This window comes from Ceratotherium simum, chromosome 3, assembly GCF_057802395.1.
Source record: "Ceratotherium simum simum isolate JZ-2026a chromosome 3, ASM5780239v1, whole genome shotgun sequence".
NCBI lineage: Eukaryota > Metazoa > Chordata > Mammalia > Perissodactyla > Rhinocerotidae > Ceratotherium > Ceratotherium simum.
In genome coordinates this window covers 65,426,498-65,451,804 of record NC_141902.1, presented here as the reverse complement: position 1 = coordinate 65,451,804, position 25,307 = coordinate 65,426,498, and the positions used below count along the sequence as shown (strand labels likewise).

The 25,307-nt window shown below is 36.3% G+C and overlaps 1 protein-coding gene across 1 annotated transcript in view; it reads right to left on the bottom strand.

Annotated features, from left to right (window-relative positions):
* ARIH1 (ariadne RBR E3 ubiquitin protein ligase 1) overlaps window positions 1-25,307 on the bottom strand; it is a 103,625-nt gene continuing 78,318 nt past the window's right edge. Inside the window, exons 6-14 of the mRNA XM_004421780.3 lie at window positions 22,519-22,585; window positions 21,078-21,184; window positions 18,773-18,815; window positions 18,200-18,271; window positions 14,584-14,714; window positions 10,700-10,757; window positions 5,828-6,088; window positions 4,654-4,766; window positions 1-3,378 (exon numbers count right to left, since the gene is read on the bottom strand). Coding sequence (XP_004421837.1) covers window positions 3,294-3,378; window positions 4,654-4,766; window positions 5,828-6,088; window positions 10,700-10,757; window positions 14,584-14,714; window positions 18,200-18,271; window positions 18,773-18,815; window positions 21,078-21,184; window positions 22,519-22,585 — 937 coding nt within the window. The 3' untranslated portion in view covers window positions 1-3,293. The remainder of the gene's footprint in view (window positions 3,379-4,653; window positions 4,767-5,827; window positions 6,089-10,699; window positions 10,758-14,583; window positions 14,715-18,199; window positions 18,272-18,772; window positions 18,816-21,077; window positions 21,185-22,518; window positions 22,586-25,307) is intronic.

Sequence of the window (25,307 nt, the reverse complement as noted above, 5' to 3'; positions counted from 1 at the left end):
TAACAAAATAAAAGTTTATTTTATTAGAATTAGGAATGTTCTTTCCCTCTGGGCAACCTGAACAGTCCAGTTACAATGAAAATCTAAGAACAGTTATTTCCACAGCACAGGGTGCTCTATGCACAAAATTACAGGGTTAGGAGCATTTAATCAATTTACCGATCTGATTGTCTCACCAACCCGCCCCCTCCCATCCCCCAAGTGCTCTATACCGGAATTTGTAGCTAAAAGAATTTGTTACAACAAGTCCTTTTCTCTCTTATACTAAATTTCAGTTCCTAATCATGGCTGAACCATATTTTACACTGCAGATTCAACCATTTCAAATCAAGTCAGTCTTGGATCTGTTATATGTGTGTGTATGTATACACATGTGTATTTAATATATTTATTTAAACACACATAAAACACATACAATCTGGGTCGCAGCAAATTACACAGAATTTAGAGTCTAATGATATTATATGCTACTCAATTTTACCACTATGGTTTGTATCCTGAGCTTTGGATCAAAATTTCATTGTAAATCATTCAAAGTCCATCAACTGCTCAATGAGTTGTTCAAATGAAGCTTGCACTTTTCAAAAGACAATGTAACTGCCCTCAAGAAGACAGGGAGACCCTGGTGCTTACCATGAATATCGCCCTCTGATAGAAAGACTTAGGTAGGTGAAATAGGAAAGCTGTCACACAATATGGCTTACCTATCCCAGCTGGGGTCACTGAAGCTACTAACAATGAAAGCAATTAACTCAGGGAATTCTGTCAAATATAGAGACAGCTGTTAAAAGCCTGGGAGTAGAAGAGGCCAGTTCACCTTGATCCATACAAATTAGGGAATGCACCCACAACTGCAATACCCTCAGGTAACATGCCAACACTGAAACTAGAAAGCATCTCTAAAAAAGCACTGTTTTCCTCCATGGGTGGGGGCTAATATTATGAAGTGCAGACACTGTTTTTGGATACTTGTTGCAAGGGGAACCTGTAAAGAGGATTTATAACACTCAAACCTAGATACTGCAGTTAACTGGTAAGGTTTTTTTTAAAACACCACACATCCACAAAACATTTTGAGAGTGCCACGTATATCTAGGTAGCAACTCTGGCTGCTTTTCAAAGCTACCAGGGAAAGGAACTTATTCAAGCTTTCTAAAAAAAAAATCTCCTTAGTTCTGATAAATGTCTTTTAAGATCGATGCAGTCATTTAAAATAAAGTCAAACGGACGATGGGGAGAAAAGGGAGAAGAGAATATGGAAGAAGCAGACACTGAGTTCAGATTTGCACCTGAGGTGGCAAGAGAGGGGAGGATAAAAGGTACAGGTAAAATTGATCCTAAAGCAACAAGTGGTTTAAGGAAGCAGCATAATATACTCAGCAAACATTCACTGATTTTTGATGGGAAAAGAACAGTTGCAAGTACATCTCATGTAACAACCTTTTCTAAAAGGAAAAGTAGGGTTGATTCAGCAAAGCCTAACTTAGGCAAAAGGCCAGAGGAAAGTGAACCTACTTCCCAATGGAGTAATAAGATGTACAATGCAAGAGCAGACAAAGCTGCCTCACAAATGGTAAACACTCCCTAGGCGCAAGACATTTAAAGGAAGACAGAGGTCCTCAGCCAAAACTGGTATTTAACATTAAGACCTCTTAATCTAATTGCCTAGTTCACTCTCCACTCCTGTATAAAACTGACAGATTTAGGGATGCTGACCTGTTGAAAAATACCACAGCCAGAATGGCCTAAACAGGTATATAGTTAATAAAACCACCACCATCCTTTACTTTTAACATAGCTCTTAGTAGAAATTTCATAAAAATGGACATCACAGCTAAAATGCATTATTAATTCTCCTATCTGCTGACAATAGAAAAGAAGCAAATTCAGTGATTTCTATTTAAATGCACTAGATGGGAATATTATGTTCTAGGGGTATTCGCCTTCAAACTGAACCCACAGCAACACACACAAGCAATTTCAGTATCTGCCATTTTGAATTCACAATCTGAAACTAAGTGAATGGCTATTTATTTATACTTATATTTAAAGCAAAAACATTTTCTTTGACACCCTAACGTAAAGAAGGGGTGAGAGAAGAGCCATAATTAAAATTTTTTAAAAGGCTCAAAGCAGCAATTAAGGAAAAAGAATTGAAATGTTTCCTCTGGATGTGATACGGAGCTTAGGAAGCCTTCAGCCATGTGCATGACACAGGCACACAAAGGCTTGGGTAGATGCATGAGGCCACAGAGGGGGATGAGGTTGGGGACTGGGTCATTCTTGAACTGCAGCAACAAAGCTCCCTGTTGCAGCCCTTACCAGGCCGTGGCATTCAGTCAGAGCTTGACCTCCCTGTCCCTAACCAAGAGCTGGGAATTCAAGGCATGAGGCCCATGGCCAGCAACAGACATATCAAAACCAGAAAGGGCAAAGTAATCTCAGGTAAGGGAAATCAAAGAGCTCTAGTTAGGTCTTCCAGAGGTGCTAAACCAACACACCTTTTATCCCAACCCTCAACCCTGGAAAGATAAAGCAAACTGAAAGAAAATGCACAGCAAATAGACATAATCTTGAAGATTTTTAAAGAATAAATATTTTTTTGTAATTAAACATTATGCAAACACGTGCCACGCTTGCTTTGTCCATGCATATGCGCTATGTACAATTTTGAAAAATACTGTGTTGTCCTGTTTTAAAAGTCATATACAAAGTTTTTTTGTTTTTGTTTAATTTCTCTTGCTGCCTACCCCCTTCCCGCCCCAAGAATTTTCTTTACAAGGAACTAATCATCATTCACTCATGACCTTGGGGTATGAGAGAAAGAGAGTCCGTCTGTGTGTGTGGGTGTATTTGTCTGTGTAGGGGAGGAAGGGGAAGAGGTCCTTTACCAAAGTACAACGAAATGGCTGGTTTGGACATGAAAAGCAGTGTCAAGGAGCTGTTTTAAATTTTAACTGTACTACACTCAGGAAAAAGAAAAAGAAAAAAAGGAGTCAGCTTTGAGAATGAAGCTACGTTACAAGTTAAAGTTGGAGGGCTTTTAGTGTGTCTGTCACACTTTTGTTGGTGGCCTAGAATACTGTTGTACAATGGTTTATCTACCTTTTTTTATTACAATATAATTTACTTAAACTTTCCGTTAACAAAACAGAATTCTGGTACTATAGACCAGCGGTGTCAGAATAGGCTTAGTGCCTCCTTGTTTGTGTTTGTTTTGTTTTGTTTTGTTTTAATTGCATGAGCACTCTAGATGGTAAAGTTTTCAGAGTTCATTTTATGCAGGGCCATTCTCAGTCCTCAATGTACTCCCACAGATCTTTTTCATAGCCTTCATGCACATGCTGTAACAAAACCCTTCGTCGACTCTCACAGTATCTGTAATCAAAGAGAAAAAAAAAACTTGTTGTCAGCCTCCAATAATAAAAAAAAAGAGACATTTACTTATTTTTTAAGGTATTCCTACAGTTTATCTACACTTGGAATCAAGCACCTGTTTTTTTTTTTTTTTTTTTAAAGATTTTATTTATTTATTTTTCCCCCAAAGCCCCAGTACATAGTTGTCTGTCATAGCTGCACATCCTTCTAGTTGCTGTATGTGGGACGCGGCCTCAGCATGGCTGGAGGAGTGGTGCCTCGGTGCGCACCCGGGATCCGAACCCGGGCCGCCGGCAGCGGAGCGCACGCACTTAACCGCTAAGCCACGGGGCCGGCCCTCCAAGCACCTGTTTTTAATAGAAACATTTTCAGGTCTAGATGTAAAGACACAACAAACTGTTTCTAATTTTAAAAAGGTATATTTCAAAAGCTATGATTCCCAGTTTGGGGAATTAATTTTAGAGCAATAAAATGTTAGAAATTCCTGAGGGCCTTAGAAATCATCTGATTCAATCCTGTCATTCTACAGATAAGTAAACAGTTTCAGGAAGAAGTAATTTAAAGGGTTATTTCTTCACATTTGTAAAATCTTTATTAACTATGAAAAACTATAAACACAATGTAGTAGCTATAGTTGGCTAAGAGAAGTGAAAATATTACTTAGGACTAAATTTCCAAGTCTTCCAAGTCCCTGAAGGTTTCTACTACTATTAAAAAGATATCAGTATTTGCCAGGAACAACTCTGGGAGAAAAAGCTCCATGTGGAGAAAACAAACATTTGCATATTTACCTAAGAGGTAGCATATCTTGAAGTATTATCTACCCCTAGGACAAAGTAAATCTCTCCTTAGAAAAAACAAATCTAATAAAAACTCTAAAAAGAAGTTTGGGTAGCTTACTTGTCAATAGCCATAATCCACAGGATCCCCATGCTAGAATCAGCATCCTAATCTCACCCCTCATCCTAATGGCCACTTGCCCTTTTTAGGCTCTTTCTTCCTTGCAGGGCAGCAACTAAGTAGATAAAGCTGCATGGAAGAAGCAGAATCAGCCTGCAGGATAAATGGCTGATTTGTCCACTATGCTTGACTAGCACTACTATCTGCAATTTGTTGCCCAAAGGAAAGAAGCAATCTGTGAGAAATATGGAAGCAGCTCAGGTCCTGGATATGGTAAACCCAAGTTTCACTATCATCTAACTTCACTACTAAGGCATATCAGACCACCACTGGCAGAAACTTTTGCTCAACAACTACTAAAAAAAAATTTCTCACCTGTACTTATCTTGTACTTTCTGCTTTATATCCTGCAGAGAATCTTGGGAAATATCTCGTTCAAGGTAGCCCGAAAGCACCTCTGTGGCATTCTCTAGATCTGCTTGGTTATTCTGTAAGAGGAGGAAGAATACATAGTAAATTTTGGCTTCAAAAGAAAGCTAAAAGATAAACCATTTTAGCTGCTTCCTTGCCTACTGACTGCTCTCAACACTGATTCCGTAATTTTTACAGGTGGTTTAACTGCACTTGTAAAGCTCTTTATTGCTTTCACCTCCAACAACTTGTTCTCTCTTTTCCAGGACAATTTTTTAAATATTAAAAGAACTAAAGATTTACCCATTACCTCTGGAAGAATATCAAGGACAATCTGAAAGGAGTTAAAAAAAAGTCTTTTGGAATCTTCTAGTTCTGAGAATTATTTGCTAAAACTCAAAGGGAAACTTGAGGAAAAAACAGAAACCCATTCTTGCTTACATCTCGCTGCACCTACTTCTTATAAGAGAACACTGTATGGAAGATTAAAATTTTGTTATCCTTTACTACTATGGCTAGTTCTGTACACTCACCCATCTAAATTCCCATCTGCTAGTCAGTATTACGGTCTAGTCATCTATGGACACCAATGTTCCATGCATCAATTTTAAATGAGCATCTCTATTTGAAAAACGTTTACTGCTAAAAGCCCCCTTTAGTCATTACTTCTCCACCAAAGGTAACCACCACACTAACTTCTAATAACCATATATTAGTTTTGCCTGAATAAAAACTTTTATTCAGCACTTATGTGCCAGGTGCTATATAAGCAATATACAAGGATTTTCTCACTTAAATCTCATAACATCCTAGAAAAGTTATTATCCTCGTTTTAAAACAGAGATATAGAGGAGGTCAAGTAATTTGCTCCAAGTAATCAGAGCTAAAAAGTGATCAAGTCAAGATTCAAATTCAGGGCTGATTCCAGAGTCTGCACACTTACTCACTCATCAATTTGAATGTAGTTTAGGAGAAGAAATCTAAACTTGTCATATCTTCCTAATAAATACTACACTTGTAATCCGCATACTCTGAGCAGACAGGAACGTTTAAAATTCTATGTATCTTATCTATGAAAGACCAAGTAGTCCTATGACACACGGTGGGTTTTTTTTCCTCATTCAGCAACTATTCCTACCTCAAAGATAATGGATTGGTTATTCTTTTTGAGGTAGAAAGCGAAGACATAAGTGTACATGAGTGTGGCACGACACTGGCAGAGGACATCAACTGCTTTCTTCAGGAACTGCACCTCAATCCAGGACATGTTGTGCTGTTGCATCTCCTCCATTTTCTGTTTCACCTGAGCATACAGTTTGTGCTCAAATCGTAGACTCTGCATGTGGTTCATATAGCGATTACAGTAGAACAGGTACCTCTGCAGGGCTGCCCTAGATCGCTGTCCCATTAATAAAAAATTAAGGTCATGTAATTATAACAAATGTATTATATATACACAAAAGCTGGTATACTTACTGATGAAACACTATAGGAATTTAGACTAAAATCAGGAAGAAACAGACATCTATTGCTACATTCGTTATTTCATATTGCACTGAATGTCCTATAGCTTATTCTTTCCAATATGGCAGCCACTAGCCACATGTGGCTATTTAAATCAAAATTAAAAATTCAGTTCCTCAGTGTTCAATAGCCACATGCGGTCAGTGGCTATCAAATTGGACAGTGGTGATAAAGAATATTTTCATCATTACAGAAAGTTCTATTGGATAGCACTGTTCTCCAGTATGCAATAAGGTGTACAATGAGCAAGAAGCATCAATATTTTAAAGTAGAAAACAACAGAGAAGCAACCAGACATCATATAATTCCTGATTTAATGCAACAAAAGGTATACAGTACCACCAATTAAGTGTTCTGTGTCTTTTCCATCCCACCCCCACCAAAATTGAGACTGAATTCAAGTATCAAGAATTAACCACCAGTTTCAGAAGATACAGGGATATAAGAACCTATTAAATGATTAAATAAATAATAAATAAATTAATTAAATAAATGACCAGAGGGTTGCAATCAGCAAAACCCACAATAATGTGGAAAACTCTACAGGACAAAATGACTTAGTTTCCTCAACAAATAAATGGCAAGGGGGGGAACAAAAAAAAAAAAGGAAGGACGGACCTATAAATTAGAGGAGACTCAAGAGATATCAATCAAATCCAATTTGTGGACCTGTGTGGATCCTGATTTGAACCAACTATAAAAGAAAATTTATGAGATAAATGGGGACATTTGAACACTGCATCGTTGATGATATCAATAAAGTATTGCTTTAAAAATATAAATATGTATAGTATAATTATAAAATATATGTAATATGCTATATAGATAATAAATATATATACAAACATAATAATGGTATGGCAGTTACCTTAAAAGAGTATTTTAAAGATACATAAAGTATTACCAAAGAAACAATATGATATCTGGTCTAGATTTGTTTCCTATTATTTATTACATGCAAAAATAATGCACATAGGTCTCTCCCAATACACTGTAAATCTCTAGAGGAGATATACTTTTTAAAAAGTAATCTTGTTATCTCTAGTACCTAATATGCAGAAAATGATTAACAAATGCTTGTTAAATGCAACCACTATGAAAGGGTCCCTTACCACACATACATATTTCTTTTCTTTTACTATCACCCCCTCTTCCTCTCCTCATGCTTTAAAGCCTACAAACAGCACAGACACTACTAGGCCCTATGGTTGGTCTCTTGCTTAGAAATACTAACTCTGAACCACATAATTAGCCAATCAAGTGATCCAGAATCATACAACATTAAAACATCTCAAAAAACATACACAAGCCATATTATTTCAAGACTTAGGTAGGTATCAAATCAATGCTTACACACTGGAAAATTATGCCAATTATAAATATTATGCCAATTACATCTAATCATTATTAGATTAAAAATAATACTGATGTAATTAGATATTATATATATAAATAATCTAAAATTATGCCAATTATATCTAAAAATATAATATGTGGAAAATAATCTGCTTGGCATTTTATTGCTCCAAAAAGCACTAATATTTTCAAGCCTGTCAAATTCCCAAGATGAAATGGAAAACCTAAATTACCATGTTTAAATATGTTAGAGGACATGATTTAATGTGGCCAACAATTACAAAACAGCTTCTCAGTAAAATACCTTTAAAATTCAACATGGAAGAAAACCCATACCACCACTGCAAATAAGACCAACTTTTTAATCAAATGCCAGAATCTGGATTGAGAAACGCAATCAGTGACCTGAAAACACTGTGGGGGAAAAAAACAAAACAACAAACCTGACTGCTTAGAACAGCGGTAGACAAACTCCAGCCTGCGAACCAAATCCAGCCACTGCCTATTTTTGTAAATAAAGTTAATAACTTGGAACACCGTCATGTCTACTCATTTAAATCTATGACTAATGTAGCACCACAAGAGCAGAGGCAGAGTTGAGGAGTTGTAACAGAGACCATATAGTCTGCAAAGCTGAAAATATTCACTATCTGGCACTTCACAGAAAAAACATACTGACTCTTGGTCTAGAACATAAGAAAATTCAAATGTCCACGACTGTCAGTGCTGTGGCATAGTATACTAAGTCAACAATTTTCTACAACACAGGTACATCTTTCCAAGGCACTCAACGTATCATCTGTTCTTTCTGGACTGTGTGCCAACCTTCTAGTACTTGTAAATACTACAACTCCCAGTAAACACTAGGCCAGAGTATGGAAGTAGGGGAAGTGAGGAAAGAAGAGGCCAGACAGGCATGCAATGGTGTGCTCCATTCTGGGAGGCATGGCTCCCACTAAATAAACAAACAAAGGCATTCATATGAAATCTTTCCCTGTACACCTACAGGATCAAAAGATTCTAGTTTAGTCCAACAGATGTGAACTAGAAAAATAAAGCATTCTAGCATCTAGAATCTAGACATTAGAAACTGGCTTAGAAGCTATGCACAATAATCCGCCCTCCCTGTAGATCTTAGAAAGGGATTTACCAGCACCCAAAGGAAGACCAGATGAGGCCAAGGATAACCAATATACTTTCTCTGTTGGCAAATACCATATTTGGCTAGATCTAGCTAGTACTCTTCATACAGCGTAAGTAAAAACTAAAAGCCTACTATGGCAATTAGGAAAAATATAATGCAGCATAAGAGAAAAAGTACATTTCTCTGTGGACTCAAAAAAATTATTTAAAATCAGAAGAAAATTTTAGGAAAATTTATGTTCTCTTCAATAGTATTTAAGACAATCATGATTACTTAAAACAGAAGCAGAAAGCCTTCAGGAAAAAAAGACTCAGATTTCAAAAAAACAACAGAAGGAGATGCAATGACAAACTGAGCTAAATAAAAAATACAACAGTAGAATCAAGTCCAAATGGGAGGTTGGAAAAGCATGACTATCATTATAGAACATATATCAAAATTACATGGGGCAGTGTATCTCAAATTGGAGTCTAAGGATACTACATGGAGTAGGATAGGGATGCTAAATAATCTGGTTTAAAAAGACCATGGAATTTTTAAATGTTTAAAAATCTGATGATAACCTAAAGAAAACACAAACACTCTGGATCATCTGAATGAACTTATAACTGAGAATTAAAGTTTTATTTCAGGTCTTACATTTGAGAAATGGCTAAAATTGGCATGAAGCAGTATTACTTTAACTGTATCAGGCTGATGAGAAAAATAAGTGGTAAGAGAATACATCAATAATAAATTCTGATCAAATCAAATCATGATGCACTATAGGAATGAAGGTTTACAATAGCTGAAATATAGAAAATTGGTGGGAGAACAAATTATCACATGGCACTAAATAGTACAGTAACACCAATTTAAAAAAACCCAGTCATACAGCAGTCTATCAACAATAATTTAATTTCAGCATACAACTTATCTGTCAAATTAATTTTACTTGAGTTTCACCAATTTTGTAGTACTCTTAGTTTGGCTGTATAATTGTATAAGAATTTACAGCTGGTTTTATGTTTAAACATTTAAGTAATATACTGAATATGATTTAAATCAATATTGGAATTTGTGGGGATTTTTTCCTTTTAAAAGGATTACAAATATTGTGTAAGCCTGTGAAACACCACTCATCAATTAGGAATACAAAATATAATTTTCCAGTCTTTAAAAAAGTGAAACAGAACTTTCACTTCTAACAGTATAACAGAATAGGTTATATATATTCTTTTGTATTTATGGTATTTTTAATTAGAAATAAAATTTAAAGGAATGTTAAAAAATTGAAACAATAAGAAAACAGATCATGCTTTGGATTGTATCCTGGCAAGGAAACTCATTTGAAAAGAATATTTTTGGGATAACTAGGGAATTTCAATATGGAATGGATAAATGTAAGGAATGATTAAATTCCAGGATTCTACAATTACGATACATGCAATTACCAGGCTGAAAGGAACTCAAAGTTTTCTTGAATCTAATCCACACCTAGTATTTGAATCCCTTCTATAACCGTGGGTTAGTTTCCTATCCCGTAAGAGGGAATTCCCCACCTCCTGAGGCAGTCCATTCCGAATCAGCTCACCTATAATCATTAGAGTTTCTTGATGAACAATAAAGTTTAAAAAATAATAATAAAGAATTAAAAATAAGTGAGACTGCATATAAATAGTTATTTATTTGCAGAGCTATTTAACAACTACTGTTCTCTGGTCTCCTTCCTGGAGAGGGAAAATCTTGACACCAAGACTACTGAAACCTAGAATTGTGCTACATGACTAGATTAATCAAAAGAAAGCAAACAAATCTATAAATAGGAATGCTCCTGACATGCATTTTGGATAAGATTCTCTTTCTAAATGTACACAGATACCCAGTATTTAATGGGAGTGTCTTTCCACAAATTTTTCAGAATTAAAACTTCTCCTAAATTATTCCCTAATAAACATATAATGCATGTTCCTGTTCAACTGTTACCTGAAAAATAAATATACTTACCTCCTGTGCGTCTCTTGCTGCCTTTGCATCATCCTCATTATAGCGGTTACAGTTGTACCTTAAAGTAAATTAAGAGGGCTCCATAAAGCCATATATCAATGAAAAAGAATCAAATCACAGAACATTAGCCTGGATTTAGAGATTTTCTAGAACCAATATTCTCCTTTACAAAGATACACCGAGGTGTTAAAATACCCGGGGGTCTACCATTATAATGATAGAATCACCAGACTGAAAGGAACTCAAAGTGTTGTTGAATCTAATCCACACCTAGTGTTTGAATCCTCTCTATAATAGTGTATCAGTTCTCTGTCTAATAAGAGAGAATTCCCCAGCTCCAGAGGTAGTCCATTCCAAATCAGCTCACCTATAATCATGAGAAAACACTGTCATTCTACAACTTCCATTTACTGACTATAGTTTGAACTTCTAACTCAATTTTTGAAGAAAGAGATGATCTCATCTCCTAGGTTGTCTGTTATTTAGGCCAAATATTCTCAATTTTTCCAGAGTTACTCACCTTTTTATTTCTCTTTTATAAACGAAAGAAAACGAATAGTTGATGGGCTACTATGTAACAGATGCTGTGCCGTGTGCTTTACATGCTACTACAGTTTATATGAGTCATTGAAAACTGAATGATATACAAAATGAGGAGAGGGGGCAACCTGCCCAGGGAAGTCAGCTCAGAATGGAGATGAGTAAGACTGGCATGTCCCTTATCCTGATTACTCTACATCTTTTACGAGAGCCTACGTTATGGGAGCAGCTGATATTTACTGAGTGCTTACTACACACCATGCATTTACTAAGGACTTGAAAGATACTATCACATTTAATCCCCTCAGCCACCTTACGAAATATGTATTATTATCCTCACTGAGCAGATGAAGAATTAGGTTTTGAGAAGATAAACAACATACTTAAGGTCACACAACTAAAGTTTCAGAGCTGGGAATTAAACTTATGCCTGTCTGCCACATGAGGCTCATGCTCTTAACTAGTGAGTATATTGTTCACATGCTGTCATCATGTCTTCAGAATCTCTAAACTGATCTTTCTAAAACTAAAGGAAGAATTTTGAATTTAATTTACATCTTGTTAAACTGGATCCATTGTCCCAGCTCATCAAGTTCTTCAGGATTTTAATGGTCTATACAGCCAATATCCCTCTTTGATGTTACCCCAAAATGTATGTAAGATTCTCACATTTCAAGAAAGTCATCGATAAAACTGACCAGAAAAGCAGTATACAGTTTCCGTGAATAAAAAGATGAGGACAAAGCCTTTTAGCAAACCTTTACAGCATTCCATTAGGAAGACATAAATTTATTATCTGTACTCCAAGAAATGGTAATTTAATTAATCCCAAATATCCCTGTCTGTATTCATCAACTACAGCCCACAAACTTCTCAGTCCACAATGAAATATCTTGCTGAGATTTACAAAACATTCCCTAGTCCATCATGCTAATAACACCATCTAATTATGGGATTTCACGTAAGAGAAAGTTATGTGGTTCATAGGTAGTTTGTGGAATCAATCATAAATTCTGGAAATCTGGGATTATATTTTGTCTGCTTCTAGTCTTTGGTACCTATTTTCCATAATTACTCAGAAAAAACCAACAATGGCTCACTGATATCATCTTCAAGTTTGTAAAGTAACCCAGACCACAATTCACCTGAGTCAAGTGACTTAGTAGTTTTCTCCCAGCTTGGGTTATAATCCTTTTACCAATAATTACTCTACACCACTTAGCCCAAAGATCACCTCTCCTTGCCCTCTTCTGGTCAACTATTAACACCTTTTATTCCTATGTGATATATCCTTAAAAACTTTCCTTTTGATATTTTTTAGATATTTAAGCCTCAACTCATTCTGGGCTTTACTTTGCCAACATTATGAAGGATTTTAAGGCCAGGAAAGCAAACAGGATTCAGCTATACTTCTAACTCAGATGACTGATGGTGCTACTTGGAATGCTATTTTGAAGATTCTGAGGCATTTTCAGATTTAAACAAGAAAGCATAGCATGACTCATTTGCAATGTTAGCCATGAGTAAAGGCAAGACACAGGCAACATTTCTGACACCCTTGGTCCAGGCCATTCTTCATTCTTCCGTATCCATCATTTGTTTTGTACCCTTTTCAGTTTTCAATATAGCACGTTTAAAATTTGAGTTGTGATCAGAAAATATCTCTCTCTAATATCACACAAAAATATATCTCTTTAATAACCCTTCTTCCCCATTCCCTCTTACCTTCACTAGGCTTGTTTAAATACATTAGATTGAATTTAGTTTCTGGGAACAATCTAATCCTCCAGTTTGCCTTCTTAAAATCTAGAGTATCTGTCTTGCTAAACCCCAAACACCCTTCCTTGGCTCTGACAGTAGCAAAATCACTTTCTCTACTTCCACTTAACCAATTAGCTTTTACCTGGTTCAGACAAGTAATCCTTCTTACTATTCCTCTAACTAGTGAAACTAATGGAAGTTTCAATGAAACCAAAAGGGAAGACTTGCCATCGTCCTAAGTTCAGATCCTCCCCATCTTGTCTTGAACCTGCAATTTCTTCCCCTCCCATCCACTCTCTACAAAGCAAACACAATTATGAGATAATGTATGTAAAGCACATAATACAGAGCCTTCTCACCTAAATTTTAGATCTAATCATGTCACTCCCCACTTAAATCCTTCTGATAACGTCCAAACCACTTTACATCTCAGTCTACTTTCTCTTTTCCTATTCCTCGCAACTTATGAAGGGTCACAACTCAAATACCAACAGCGCACAGGCAGGTAACACAAATTAGTGAAATGGACCATTTGTACATTATAATACTCAGAAATATTTTCACTTTACCAGGATATGTGCTAGCTCCTGTTTTTCTCAAAACTCAAGGCATCCTCAGTCTAACTTGCATTTTCCCAAATTGATAAGAAATATGCATGTCACAAAGGTATATATCTCTACTAAATGTGACTGGTATTATCATGATACATGCAAATGCTGTTAAGCTTAAGTTTTGGGGAAACATGAAACTGGAAAAGTAAAGGTCCCATTTAAAGGGCTACTAATGAATTCCAGATGATTCTTGCCAAGCAGAAATGCAGGCCTGTTTCTATGTTTCAAAGAAAAGCTAAAAATAGGGATTGTGTTGGGCAATTTTTTGATTTTTAAAGTTTGGGACAATTTTTTGTCTAATGGTGTGCAGGGTAAGTAAAACACAACTGCAGGTTGCATTTCGCCAATAGTCTCTAGCTTTCAACTATTGCCTGGAGAGACATATTAGACAATGCAACTCTTCTCTGAATAAGTCGTGTACTTTCACATCATTCTACCCTGGTGTTCAGACTACTCCTTTTGCCCTGAAGGTTTTTCCTACCACTTTTTGAAGTAATGAACTCTTAGTCTTCCTTGAAGTTCATCCCAATTGTTACCTCCTCTGTGAAATATGCCTAGTTAATCCCTCTCTCTGGATATCTTGTGTATAATTCTTTTTTTTTTTTTTATAATTTTATTTATTTATTTTTCCCCCAAAGCCCCAGTAGATAGTTGTATGTCATAGTTGCACATCCTTCTAGTTGCTGTATGTGGGACGCGGCCTCAGCATGGCTGGAGAAGCAGTGCGTCGGTGCGCGCCCGGGATCCGAACCCGGGCTGCCAGCAGCGGAGCGCACGCACTTAACCGCTAAGCCACGGGGCCGGCCCCTCTTGTGTATAATTCTAACACTGATCATACACTATTATCCATTTATCTAGCTACCAAGTTAGACGGTGATTTCCATGAGGTAGAAACCTTGATTCATAATATGCAGCATTATATCACATACTTACTTATGTGAACATAATCTTCCCTTCATTTCCCCAACCTACCAGGCAGATCCATGTGGTTCCCAAGGGCCAAGACACACCCAGCAAAACTCTGCTTTACAGTTCTGGTTACGACAGACCATGTGATTACAACCGCCATCCTTCTCAATTGTGACATGGCATTTGGGACATTCCTATGAAGAGAAACTATAAAGTTGGTGTCAATGCTACACTAGGTTGTATTACTACCACTGAGGAAAAGCCAGTTCTAGATTTGGTTTATTTTTAAATACCACATTTATTGTGATGAACACACGTAAAGCAGTTAAAACAGTGTCCAATGCTTAACAAATACTATTAAAAATGAACTGTTATTGGGGCGAGCCCAGTGGCATAGTGGTTAAGTTTGTGTGCTCCACTTCAGTGGCCTGGGGGTCACAGGTTTGGATCCCAGGTGTGGACCTATGCACCACTTGTCAAGCCATGCTGTGGCAGGTGTCCCATATATAAAGTGGAGGAAGATGGGCACGGATGTTAGCCCAGGGCCAATCTTCCTCAGCAAAAAGAGAAGGATTGGAAAAAGATGTTAGCTCAGGGCTAATCTGCCTCACACACACAAAAAAGAGCTGTTGTCATCATAACTGGCTTTTAAGATGTACAATGATTCCAGAATTTGTTTTAGTGGGGTTGGGGGATAAAAATATGTTAAGTACTTTTAACCATACAGGTAGTAAATAATAGTTTTATGGGAGGTAAAACATTTTCTTCATGTAAATATAATATACACTCTAGGGTCATCTAGAAATAATTATTGAGTACTTTCTGTACCCCACACACTGTTCTTGGTGTTTAATACGTATTAACTCATAATCCTTACAGTGGTGTTATTCCTATTTCCATTTGTCAGATGAATAAACTAAAGGAGAGGAAAAAAAAAAAACACAAAAAAAACTAGTCCAAGGTCACACAGATAGCAAATGGTAGAGTAAGGACTCAAATCCAAGCAATTTGGCCTCAAGAGTCAGGCAAGCAGGATTGGTAAATTCTTTTTGTGACTACTGGATTTCCCAACTTTCTTCTGCTAATTATCCTTGTTTTAAATTCTTCTCATTGTAGTCAAATTTACAACTGTGCTACATAGAACATGCTATTTTCTAAGTCTGTATCATTTTCTTGGTTGCTAGTGAGCCAAAGATATTATCTTGTAGGCCTAGTGTTTTTTTCTTTTGAAAAATCTAGAAAATCAAACTTACTCAATATTTTTAATGAAACTAGAAATAAGATGTAAAGCTTGAATTTTTGCTGTATTTGTGTTTGATGTCTGTAACTCCCACAAGGGGGGAGTATCACCCATTATATTATTTGTATAGTTTGACCTTTGTGAAACAGACTACACTGCCCATAAACTATAGTGATTTTAAATAGGTCAATATGGCAATTTTTTTTTTTTTTTTGCTTGAGGAAGATTAGCCCTGAGCTAATATCTGTGCCAATCTTCCTCTATTCTGTATGTGGGTCATGGCCACAGCATGGCTGACGAGTGGTGTAGGTCCAGACCCAGGATCTGAACCTGTGAACCTAGGCCACTGAAGCAGAGTGCACGGAACTTAACCACTATGTCAATATGGCAATTCTTAACTATAACATCTTATATCGAATTTTTGAAATCACTCACCTAAGAAATTTTACATTTTTCCCAAAGAAGCAAATTTCAGACCTAAAATATCTGTTTCATTCTACATTTCTTGGTTATAATTAACCAAATAGTATTAAGCTCTCAATATAATAGGATACCACGGACAATCTGCAGATCTGTTTAAGGAGCTAATAACAGTAATAAAGCTTCTGAAACTTCTCAAGAGAAAAACTCTCCAGTTTCATCTCAAAACTACCAAGTAGATAAATTTGTTATTACAAATAATCTATCTTCTAAGCAAATTCAAACATGTCAAGCCCATACTCCCTATTTTAAACATCTTGGGGTGCAGAGTACTTGGGGATTTCTCTAGATGCAGAAAGAGGGCTACAGTTTAATCAAACTACTTAGTGACAAGATAATTGCCCTACTCTAAACTCTAGTTTTACAGATCATATTTAAAGATTCTGGGACTTGGAGGAAATCCTCAATTTTCAAAAAAGAATGCTTGGCTAGGAAATTTTTTAAAACAAAAGTAACCACTTTCTGACATTACAGTAAGGTTTTCTTGAGTGACATGAGTTGTTTATCATGATGGTTTTAGACAGCACAAAAATATTCATTTCAATCATACATTCCTCAAAGACGTGGGCATTTGTTCTATGTGACAGAACTCATTGTTTCACTAATGCTTTCTGGGAGATAGAATATATACATATGTTTCAATCTTTTTGGGTAGAGCAGGGTACTAAGCTATAAAATAGTGTGTTGGCCTTCATTGTTTAAGCACTTCTTATTTTTATCATCATCCTGTAATTGAGTGATGGAACAGTGCAAAGCTAAAATTAATACTGGTCAAACAACTTAGTATTCTTTAAAGCATCATCTTCACATGTAAAAGACAATACTAAAAATGAATAGCCCATGAATTACCCTATCATTCATCACCCAAGTCACTTCCTATATGAATAGGATATAAGACTGAATTAAATAAAGATTGGATATTTATACAATTTCTTATTAAGAGATTGGCTGAGTACACACTTGGGATTCAAATGCTTGCTTATTACTTAGGGATAGAAAAGATTACTTGCATTTGTAAGATATCTAGGATTAAAGAAGTGGTTCATGGTCAATAAAGAGACTGAATTGTGAAACTAGTATCATCAAAAAATAAAAAACAAACAACCAAGAGATACCCATATTACCCTAAAACTTCTATTTCTCAGGAGTCAAGTCTCTTAACAAATCATATTTTAGAAGCTTAACATGTTAAAAATGTTAAACTTGCTAAGCCCACTTCAGTTACATAAAAATAGTTACTCAGTTACTTGAATACTGCTCTAAAGAATGACTCCTTAAAAGTTAAACCCTGGGGGCACCAGCCCGGTGGCGTAGTGGTTAAGTTCACACACTCCACTTCAGCGGCCTGGGGTTCGCTGGTTCAGATCCCGGGCAAAGACCTATGCACTGCCCATCAAGCCATACTGTGATGGCATCCCACATACAAAATAAAGGAAGATGGGCACGGATGTTAACTCAGGGCTAATCTTCCTCAGCAAAAAGAGGAAGATTGGCAACGGATGTTAGCTCAGGGCCAATCTTCCACACCAAAAAAATTAAAAAAATAAAAAGTTAAACCCTGGGGAGTTTTAAAGGAAGAAATGTAAATTACCCTAATAAAACCAAGAGAGGTAGAGCAAACCCTACAATACATTTGTACACTAAAAGGCAGCCAAGAACAATCTGAAAAGGCATTATCAAACCCCAAGGTAGAAAAAATATCCACTTTTTTAGGAAATTAATGTTTTACCAACAGAAGAAAACTTCTAAAGCATACTTCTGTGCATCTTGCAGTATAATACTCAATAAAACAGACTGAAACACTAAAATAAAGGAAAATTATTAATAAGCAATCATTCTGGGAAAAAAAAGCCTTAATAGAGAAAAAGGTAAAACAAGCCTTAACTAGGTAAACTTAATGCTGATGCATCTATCCTTATCAGTTTCATTACGAAGAGTTTACTGAAGGAAAACACCAACCTTTGTGTTGGCTGCAATCCAATTAGAGGTTTCACTGTCATCGTCACACTTTTTAATCCATTTCTTCAACCACTGTTTGAAAACAACAACTGTTAGGTACAACAGAAACTTAAGAAAAAGGATAGCAAATTACCTCAACACTTAAATACAGTCAAGCTTAAAAGTAAAAGCCAAAGGACAAGATTATCATTGGGTTTACTTCCTTTCAAACCAAGGAAATCCTGCAGTTCTCATACCCAGTAATACAAAATCAACCAAAGGAGGACTTTCTTTGGCTGAACCTGCGTGGGAAACCTAGCACTTGATGAGAAGCCCAGCTCCAAGTTGTATCACTCCCCTCAGCTAATTACAAAGCCTGCCAAGGGAGGTACAGTGACTATCCTTATCCTGATGATAATCAGGAGCTGACTTATTCCTAAAGAATGCTCCCTGAATACTCGCAATGATCCCCTGCAAAATCAAATCTATCTACTAATGGATAAATAACAAAATTGTGGGGTATGGTTTTCAGTCATCAAGTCTTAGAAGTGCTCTACTACATTATTGAAAAATGAAAATGCCAGACTAACTCACCTTACATTTAACAGGATCATGCCAATTTTCTCCACAGTTAAAGCTGTTAAGCGACACAAGAGTTAAAAGAATTAAGTCCTACCTAATGTAAGTAAGTAAACAAACAAACCATTTCATGCTTTATAGTTCCTCAGTATAGTCACCAGTTTCTAGAGACTGGCAAATACAAGGGCAGGAACCATGTCTATTTTATTCTGCAGTAAATTATTTAGAATTCCGTATTAGGACCAGCATGTATGGGGGGAGTAGACGGGCTGTGTGTGAAATGAAGAATGACCATAAGTACGAAAATGTGTTATGATGACAATTTCATAATAAATGACTATCTAAATAGCTACCAAACTGTTAAGACAAAAACATCAGTTTAGCTATATCTGTATTTTATTGACAGTTTTTAATATACATAGTTCCTTGCTGCAACCGTTCTCTAATTAAAACCAAACGTAGGGCCGGCCCCGTGGCTTGGAGGTTGGGTGAGCGCGCTCCTCTGCTGGCGACCCGAGTTCGGATCCCGGGCTCCCACCGGCGCGCTGCTTCTCCGGCCATGCTGGGGCCGCGTCCCACATGCAGCAACTGGAAGGATGTGCAGCTATGACACACAACTATCTACTGGGGCTTTGGGGGGAAAAAATAAATAAATAAAATCTAAAAAAAATAAAAAATAAATAAATAAAAAAAATAAAACCAAACGGAAATTGTTTTCACTAATTTGAACTAAAATTTAAACCAATGCTTCAAGAGTATATATTAAATCTTTTACTTAACACCTCAAATGAAGAGTAAAAGTCTGACTTTGTAATTATATAATCTAGTAGTAATGCAGTAAGCAATATGTGGGAAGGAAACAGGTCACATCTTTGCATGATCCAAACAAATGAACCTCAGCCTGGCAGAGATAAATTGTACCAAACAAGGTGTAAAACAAAAGACTGGGACTAAATATTCTCTAAGAATATATTAATTGCTAACTCTGTTTTGTAGGCACATGGTATATACATTTGTTTAAAAAGTATAAATTAAGAATAAACACAAATGCTTATGAAATTATAACCACGGAATAGCTGATTAATTAGCTAATCAAGCAATTTAAGAATGGAAAATTCTCTGTAAATGAGAGGAAAAAAGTGCTCTTATTTAAATGAAATCAGGATAATGGTTACTTCTGGAAGAGAAGATGGGGAATGGGATGGAGAAGGGAACCAAGGGGCTTCAAATGTATCTGTCATGTTTTATTTCTTAATAAGAACAAGCAAAATACTGATTTTGATTAAGCTGGGTTGTAGCTACATAAATATTCATTGCAGTTATTCTCTATAGTCTGTATTCAAAATAGTTCATACTAAAAGTATATTTGAAAGTAGTATGGAATCAGACTCCGCCCCCTGTCTACAGGGTAAACTGAAACAATATATATTTAATCTTTACCAAAACAGTATGTATTTTACACGTATTTAATCTCTGAGTTTACCTGCTCTTTTTAGAAATATTTAACTATTAATGAGTAAGTCTAAGTCTATAGACTTAGTTCTCCAAACTTAAATAAGTTTGGAGAAAAAAAGAGTGGTATGGAATACCAATAAAATGTGTATCTGCTAGCTTGAGAGCTCCTTGATTTACTTGACTGGCTTCTCATTCCTAGGAAATACACAAAGGAATGGAAGATCATCTTAACTCTCTAACATGTGATATTGGAAATTCCCTGTTAAGTTGAAACTAGAATTCAAAGTCTGAAGAGTATGCTATAGAACTCCAAGAACCCCAAGAAAGCTGGAGCCAGATAAGCCATAGAAAAACTCTTAGTAAAAAAAGCACATCTAATCAACCACGTTTTATCTTTCCAAATTTATCTGCACATTTTGTTTCTAGGAGTAAGATTAAATTTGTCACAGCAAAGGAAATTTTAAAAAAAATCTTAACTGTGTATTTTATTTTCTAAGAGATAACTTGAAAACAGAACAAGAGCCATAAAGGAAGCAAACATAATTTGACAAAATAAGCAGTTAATCAGAATGAGAAGAACCGAATTCTTGTCCCAAATCTGTAAGTTTGCTCCCATATAAGTTCCAGTGAGGCACACAAGAAAATGTGATTATAGCTGCATTTTTTTTTCCCATAAGAAAATATATCCAAAAGTTAAGAATTGACATTTTAATCTAATTCTTATTTAAAAGAAACATGCACTATTTTAAAACAACATCATCCATCTCCTTGCCTGAGGTAAAAAATTTTTTCTACTATTTTTACTACCAAGAATAAACAGAAATGCTACAAAACACGATTCTAATTTAGGAAATCACATGCTTACCAAAACTGGCGCCCACATTTGCAGCGAACAGGTTTAGCATCAGGATATTGGACCTTAACAACATGGTGGCAATCTGGGGCAGGACACCACTTTAACAGTCGATTGCACTGAAACACAAGTTAGAAAATAAAAAATGACAGCAAATCATGATGCAAGATTTCCTAGCATACCAAGCAATTACTTACATTGCTTCCCTAAATCAAGGGGCAAATGGGGGGTGACAAGTATATAAACACCTGCCACCAACACCTACAGAAATGCTTTTGGATGCACTGTTTTTCCAAGTTTATAGATCCCTCGAAGATGTGGTTTTATAAAATATATGAACTACCTCTTGTTTTATTTTCAAAATCCCACTAAGAAACTTCAAAATAATTACCCATTATGTGATCATTAACAAGCATCAATTTGTTTATGGTTTATTCCAGGTCAATTTTCAAAGATACAAGAGAATAAGATATGCTGCTAATTCAGGGAAAGTGTTTAGATGCTACAGAATAGTTTGAAACAAGCTAAGGAACATACATGTAATTTCTCCCTTTGACCATAAAAAGCCCTTCTAAGAAGAAAAGCAAGTTCCTAAACCACAGCAAAGACTGCATTTTAGGTTCCTCAAAAGGAAATATAACTTTTGAAGTATTTTTATTATGGAACAAAACATGGCTCAAGTAACACTCTGCACCAAAATTCAAGTTTATTGACCAATTCAAAAAACAGACTATTCCTAAAATATGCTGTTGTCTAGAAGATCTGACCTTCAGTTTCATCTCTAATAAAAATGAAAATTACTTTCTAGAAGTAAAATACCAAATTAACCTGATGCTCTTATACAGGGGCTGGCAAATTTCTTCTGTAAAGAGCCAGAGAGTAAAGATTTTTGGCTTCGTGGGCCATAATGGCCTCTCTAGCAACTACTCAACTCTGCCACTGTTGCACAAAAGCAGTCATAGACCCAATGGGCATGTTCAAATAAATATTTACAAAAAGAGGCAGGCCATAGTTTGCTGACCTCTATTCTGATAAAAGAGAGGTATCTGATAAAAACAAATTACTATAGCATTCTTCACTAACAAAGTTTACTAGTAATGGAAGCTAAAACAAGCAGAGATATAGCAGGGTTAGAGGGCCGAACATGATTAAACATGACATCATTAATAAGCAGCTACAACTCTCTGCTAGGGAAAAAGAAGGATAAAGGAAGAATACTGTAAAAATAATTTTATCAAAGTTCAAGATCTATAAAGAGATATCTACTTATTGGTGTGTCATATTCCTTTGAGAATCGAGGTGTTTTGGCATGCTTCATAAAGTCTGTAACCCAAAGGTTATGGGAAAGGTGTTTCTTACCGTCGAGAGTATTTTATATAAGAAAAACTAATATTTCTATTAATAAACAGAATTCCTTTTATTAAAAGAAGAACACTTAAGAGAAATCACTTACCTCTACAAAGCTATTTGTTATTAAATGCTGATACTTTAATTTAACTTTTGAATCTGTGATCAGGCGCCTGAAAGCAAGAATAAAAATTTCAATGCTATAAGCTATAAAAACTGCCCTAAATAGAAAATACTAAAATGCACGTAGACTATCAACAAATGTAACTGTAATAATCAAAACAATAATTTCAAAGTTTCTATAGTTCTATTTTGGTAGATGTTTTCCCCTGTGTTTCTTATACTCTAAAAATTCTATTTTTACCCAGTTTGTGTTACAGTCTAATGCCTTACCAACTATTGCTAAGTTTAGGCCCCTTTCAGAGTGTGTGACTCTGATATCTTGCCTTAAGATAGCAATTCTCAGCCACCTTCCCTTAGACTCCCTCCCAAAAATCAGTGTGTGAAATAAGAGATGTTTACAGGAATGTTAAGAAATGGATCCAGGTTTTGCTATATATCATTTTGAGGGCCTTCTTCTTCCGAGATCTCTTGATAACTTACCAGAAATGCTTACTGACTGCAACCTGGGCTTCCTTTGCCCACCTAGAACACCCTATAATTCACAACAATTTCTAGAATTCACAGGAGCCTATGAAAGTGAAGAACCCAGAGGCTTAAGTTTCATTAGTTTTAATGATAAACACTCCTGTGAGTGTGTTACAAGAAAATGGTGTTAAAGCAGAAAAAGAGTAACCACTGACAAAGCCAGTAAGAACTATACGACACATGTACGTAGTCCAACCTCATTAATATCTTTTAAGTGAACAAAAAAGTTTTGTACAATCTGGCCTATCTAATTCTTAAGTTTCTTTTTTTTTTTTTTTTTTTAAAGATTTTATTTATTCAGTTTTTCCCCCCAAAGCCCCAGCAGATAGTTGTATGTCATAGGTTCACATCCCTCCAGTTGCTGTACGTGGGACTCGGCCTCACGTTGGACGGAGAAGTGGTGCCTCGGGGCGCGCCCGGGATCCGAACCTGAGCCGCCAGCATCAGAGCGCGCGCACTTAACCGCTAAGCCACGGAGCCGGCCCTAATTCTTAAGTTTCTAATCACATTGCTCTCCTTCCACAAGACCCTACCCTATCCTGTGCCACTTTCAGTGTACTCCTGCCACATCTGCATTCTTTCAAAATAGTAAGTACCACCTTTCCTCAGAGACTTTTGCATAGGGCTCCTTCCCTTGGAAACAAAAGAGAAGAATATCATGGTGGGTCTCTTAGGTGGGACAGCCTAGGTTTGAATACTGGCTTCACAAGTTACTCGCTATGAACTGAGGGTAAGTTCTTTGACCTCTTCATTTTTCAGTTTATTAAATCTGTAAAATGGATAGCAGAAATAGAATTGTGACACTAGAACAGTGCCTGGCAAAAAGTAAGCACTCAATAAATATTAGATGCTGCTAACTACTATTATTATTATTATTACTCCTTTACTTCACTCAGCTAAAATATATTGTTACTCACTCAAGGAGGCCTTTTCTGACTATTCCCCACACCAGTCTAGAGGCAGACCCCCTCTCAGTTCTCATGGCACCTTAGACACCCTTCCTTTACAGAATTTGTCATAATTTTAATTAGACAGTTATCTGTATAATCATTTGTTTAGTATCTGCCTTCCTGCTTTCATATCCACAACCAACCAATAAGGTCCACAAAAGGATCCTTCGTAGAAAGTATTCAATAAAGTTTTGTTTTTTTTTTTGTGAGGGAGATCAGCCCTGACCTAACATCCGTGCTAATCCTCCTCTTTTTGCTGAGGAAGACCGGCTCTGAGCTAACATCCATTGCCAATCCTCCTCCTTTTTGTCTTCCCCAAAGCCCCAGTAGATAGTTGTATGTCATAGCTGCACATCCTTTTAGTTGCTGTACGTGGGACGCGGCCTCAGCATGGCCAGAGAAGTGGTGCGTCGGTGCGCGCCCAGGATCCGAACCTGGGCCGCCAGTAGCGGAGCGCACGCACTTAACCACCAAGCTACCGGGCCGGCCCATAATAAAGATTTTTTAAAGGAGTAAACCTCCACATTTCACAGATGTTGAAACTGAGGTTTAAAAACAATTAGTGTATTTAGTGATTCCTCAAAAATTTAAACACAATTATTGTATGACCCAGCGATTCCACTCCTGGGTATATATAGCCAAGAGAATTAAAAACAGGTGTTCAATAAAAAACTTGCATACAAATGTTCAAATAATAACACAAATGTTTCCATAAAAAGTGGAAATAACCCAAATGTCCAAGAACTGATGGAAAAACAAAATATGGAATATCCATATAATGGCATATTATTTACCTATAAAGAGTAATGAAGTATTGATACATGCTGCAACATGAATGAATCTTAAAAACATTATCTTAAGTGAAAGAAGCCAGACACAAAAAATCACGTTGTGTATGACTCCATTTAAATGAAATATCCAGAATAAGCAAATCTGTACAGACAGAAGACAGATAAGTGGTTGTCAGGGTCTAGGGGGAGGAAGGAATGGGGAGTGGCTGTTTAATGGATATAGGATTTCTTTTAGGGATGACGAAAATGTTCTGGAATTAGATAATGGTGATGGTTGCACAACATTATGAATATACTAAAAGTCACTGAATTGTATACTTTAAAATAGTTAAAATGGTGAATATTATATGTTATGTGAAATTTTCATCAATATCCAAAATCCAAAATCCAACCATTTCTCACTAACTCTTCTGCTACCCTCCTGGATCAAAGGATCATCATCTCTCACCTGGATTATTGTAATAGTCTCCCAATCTCTCTACTCCTACTTACAGTCTCTCTTTTTA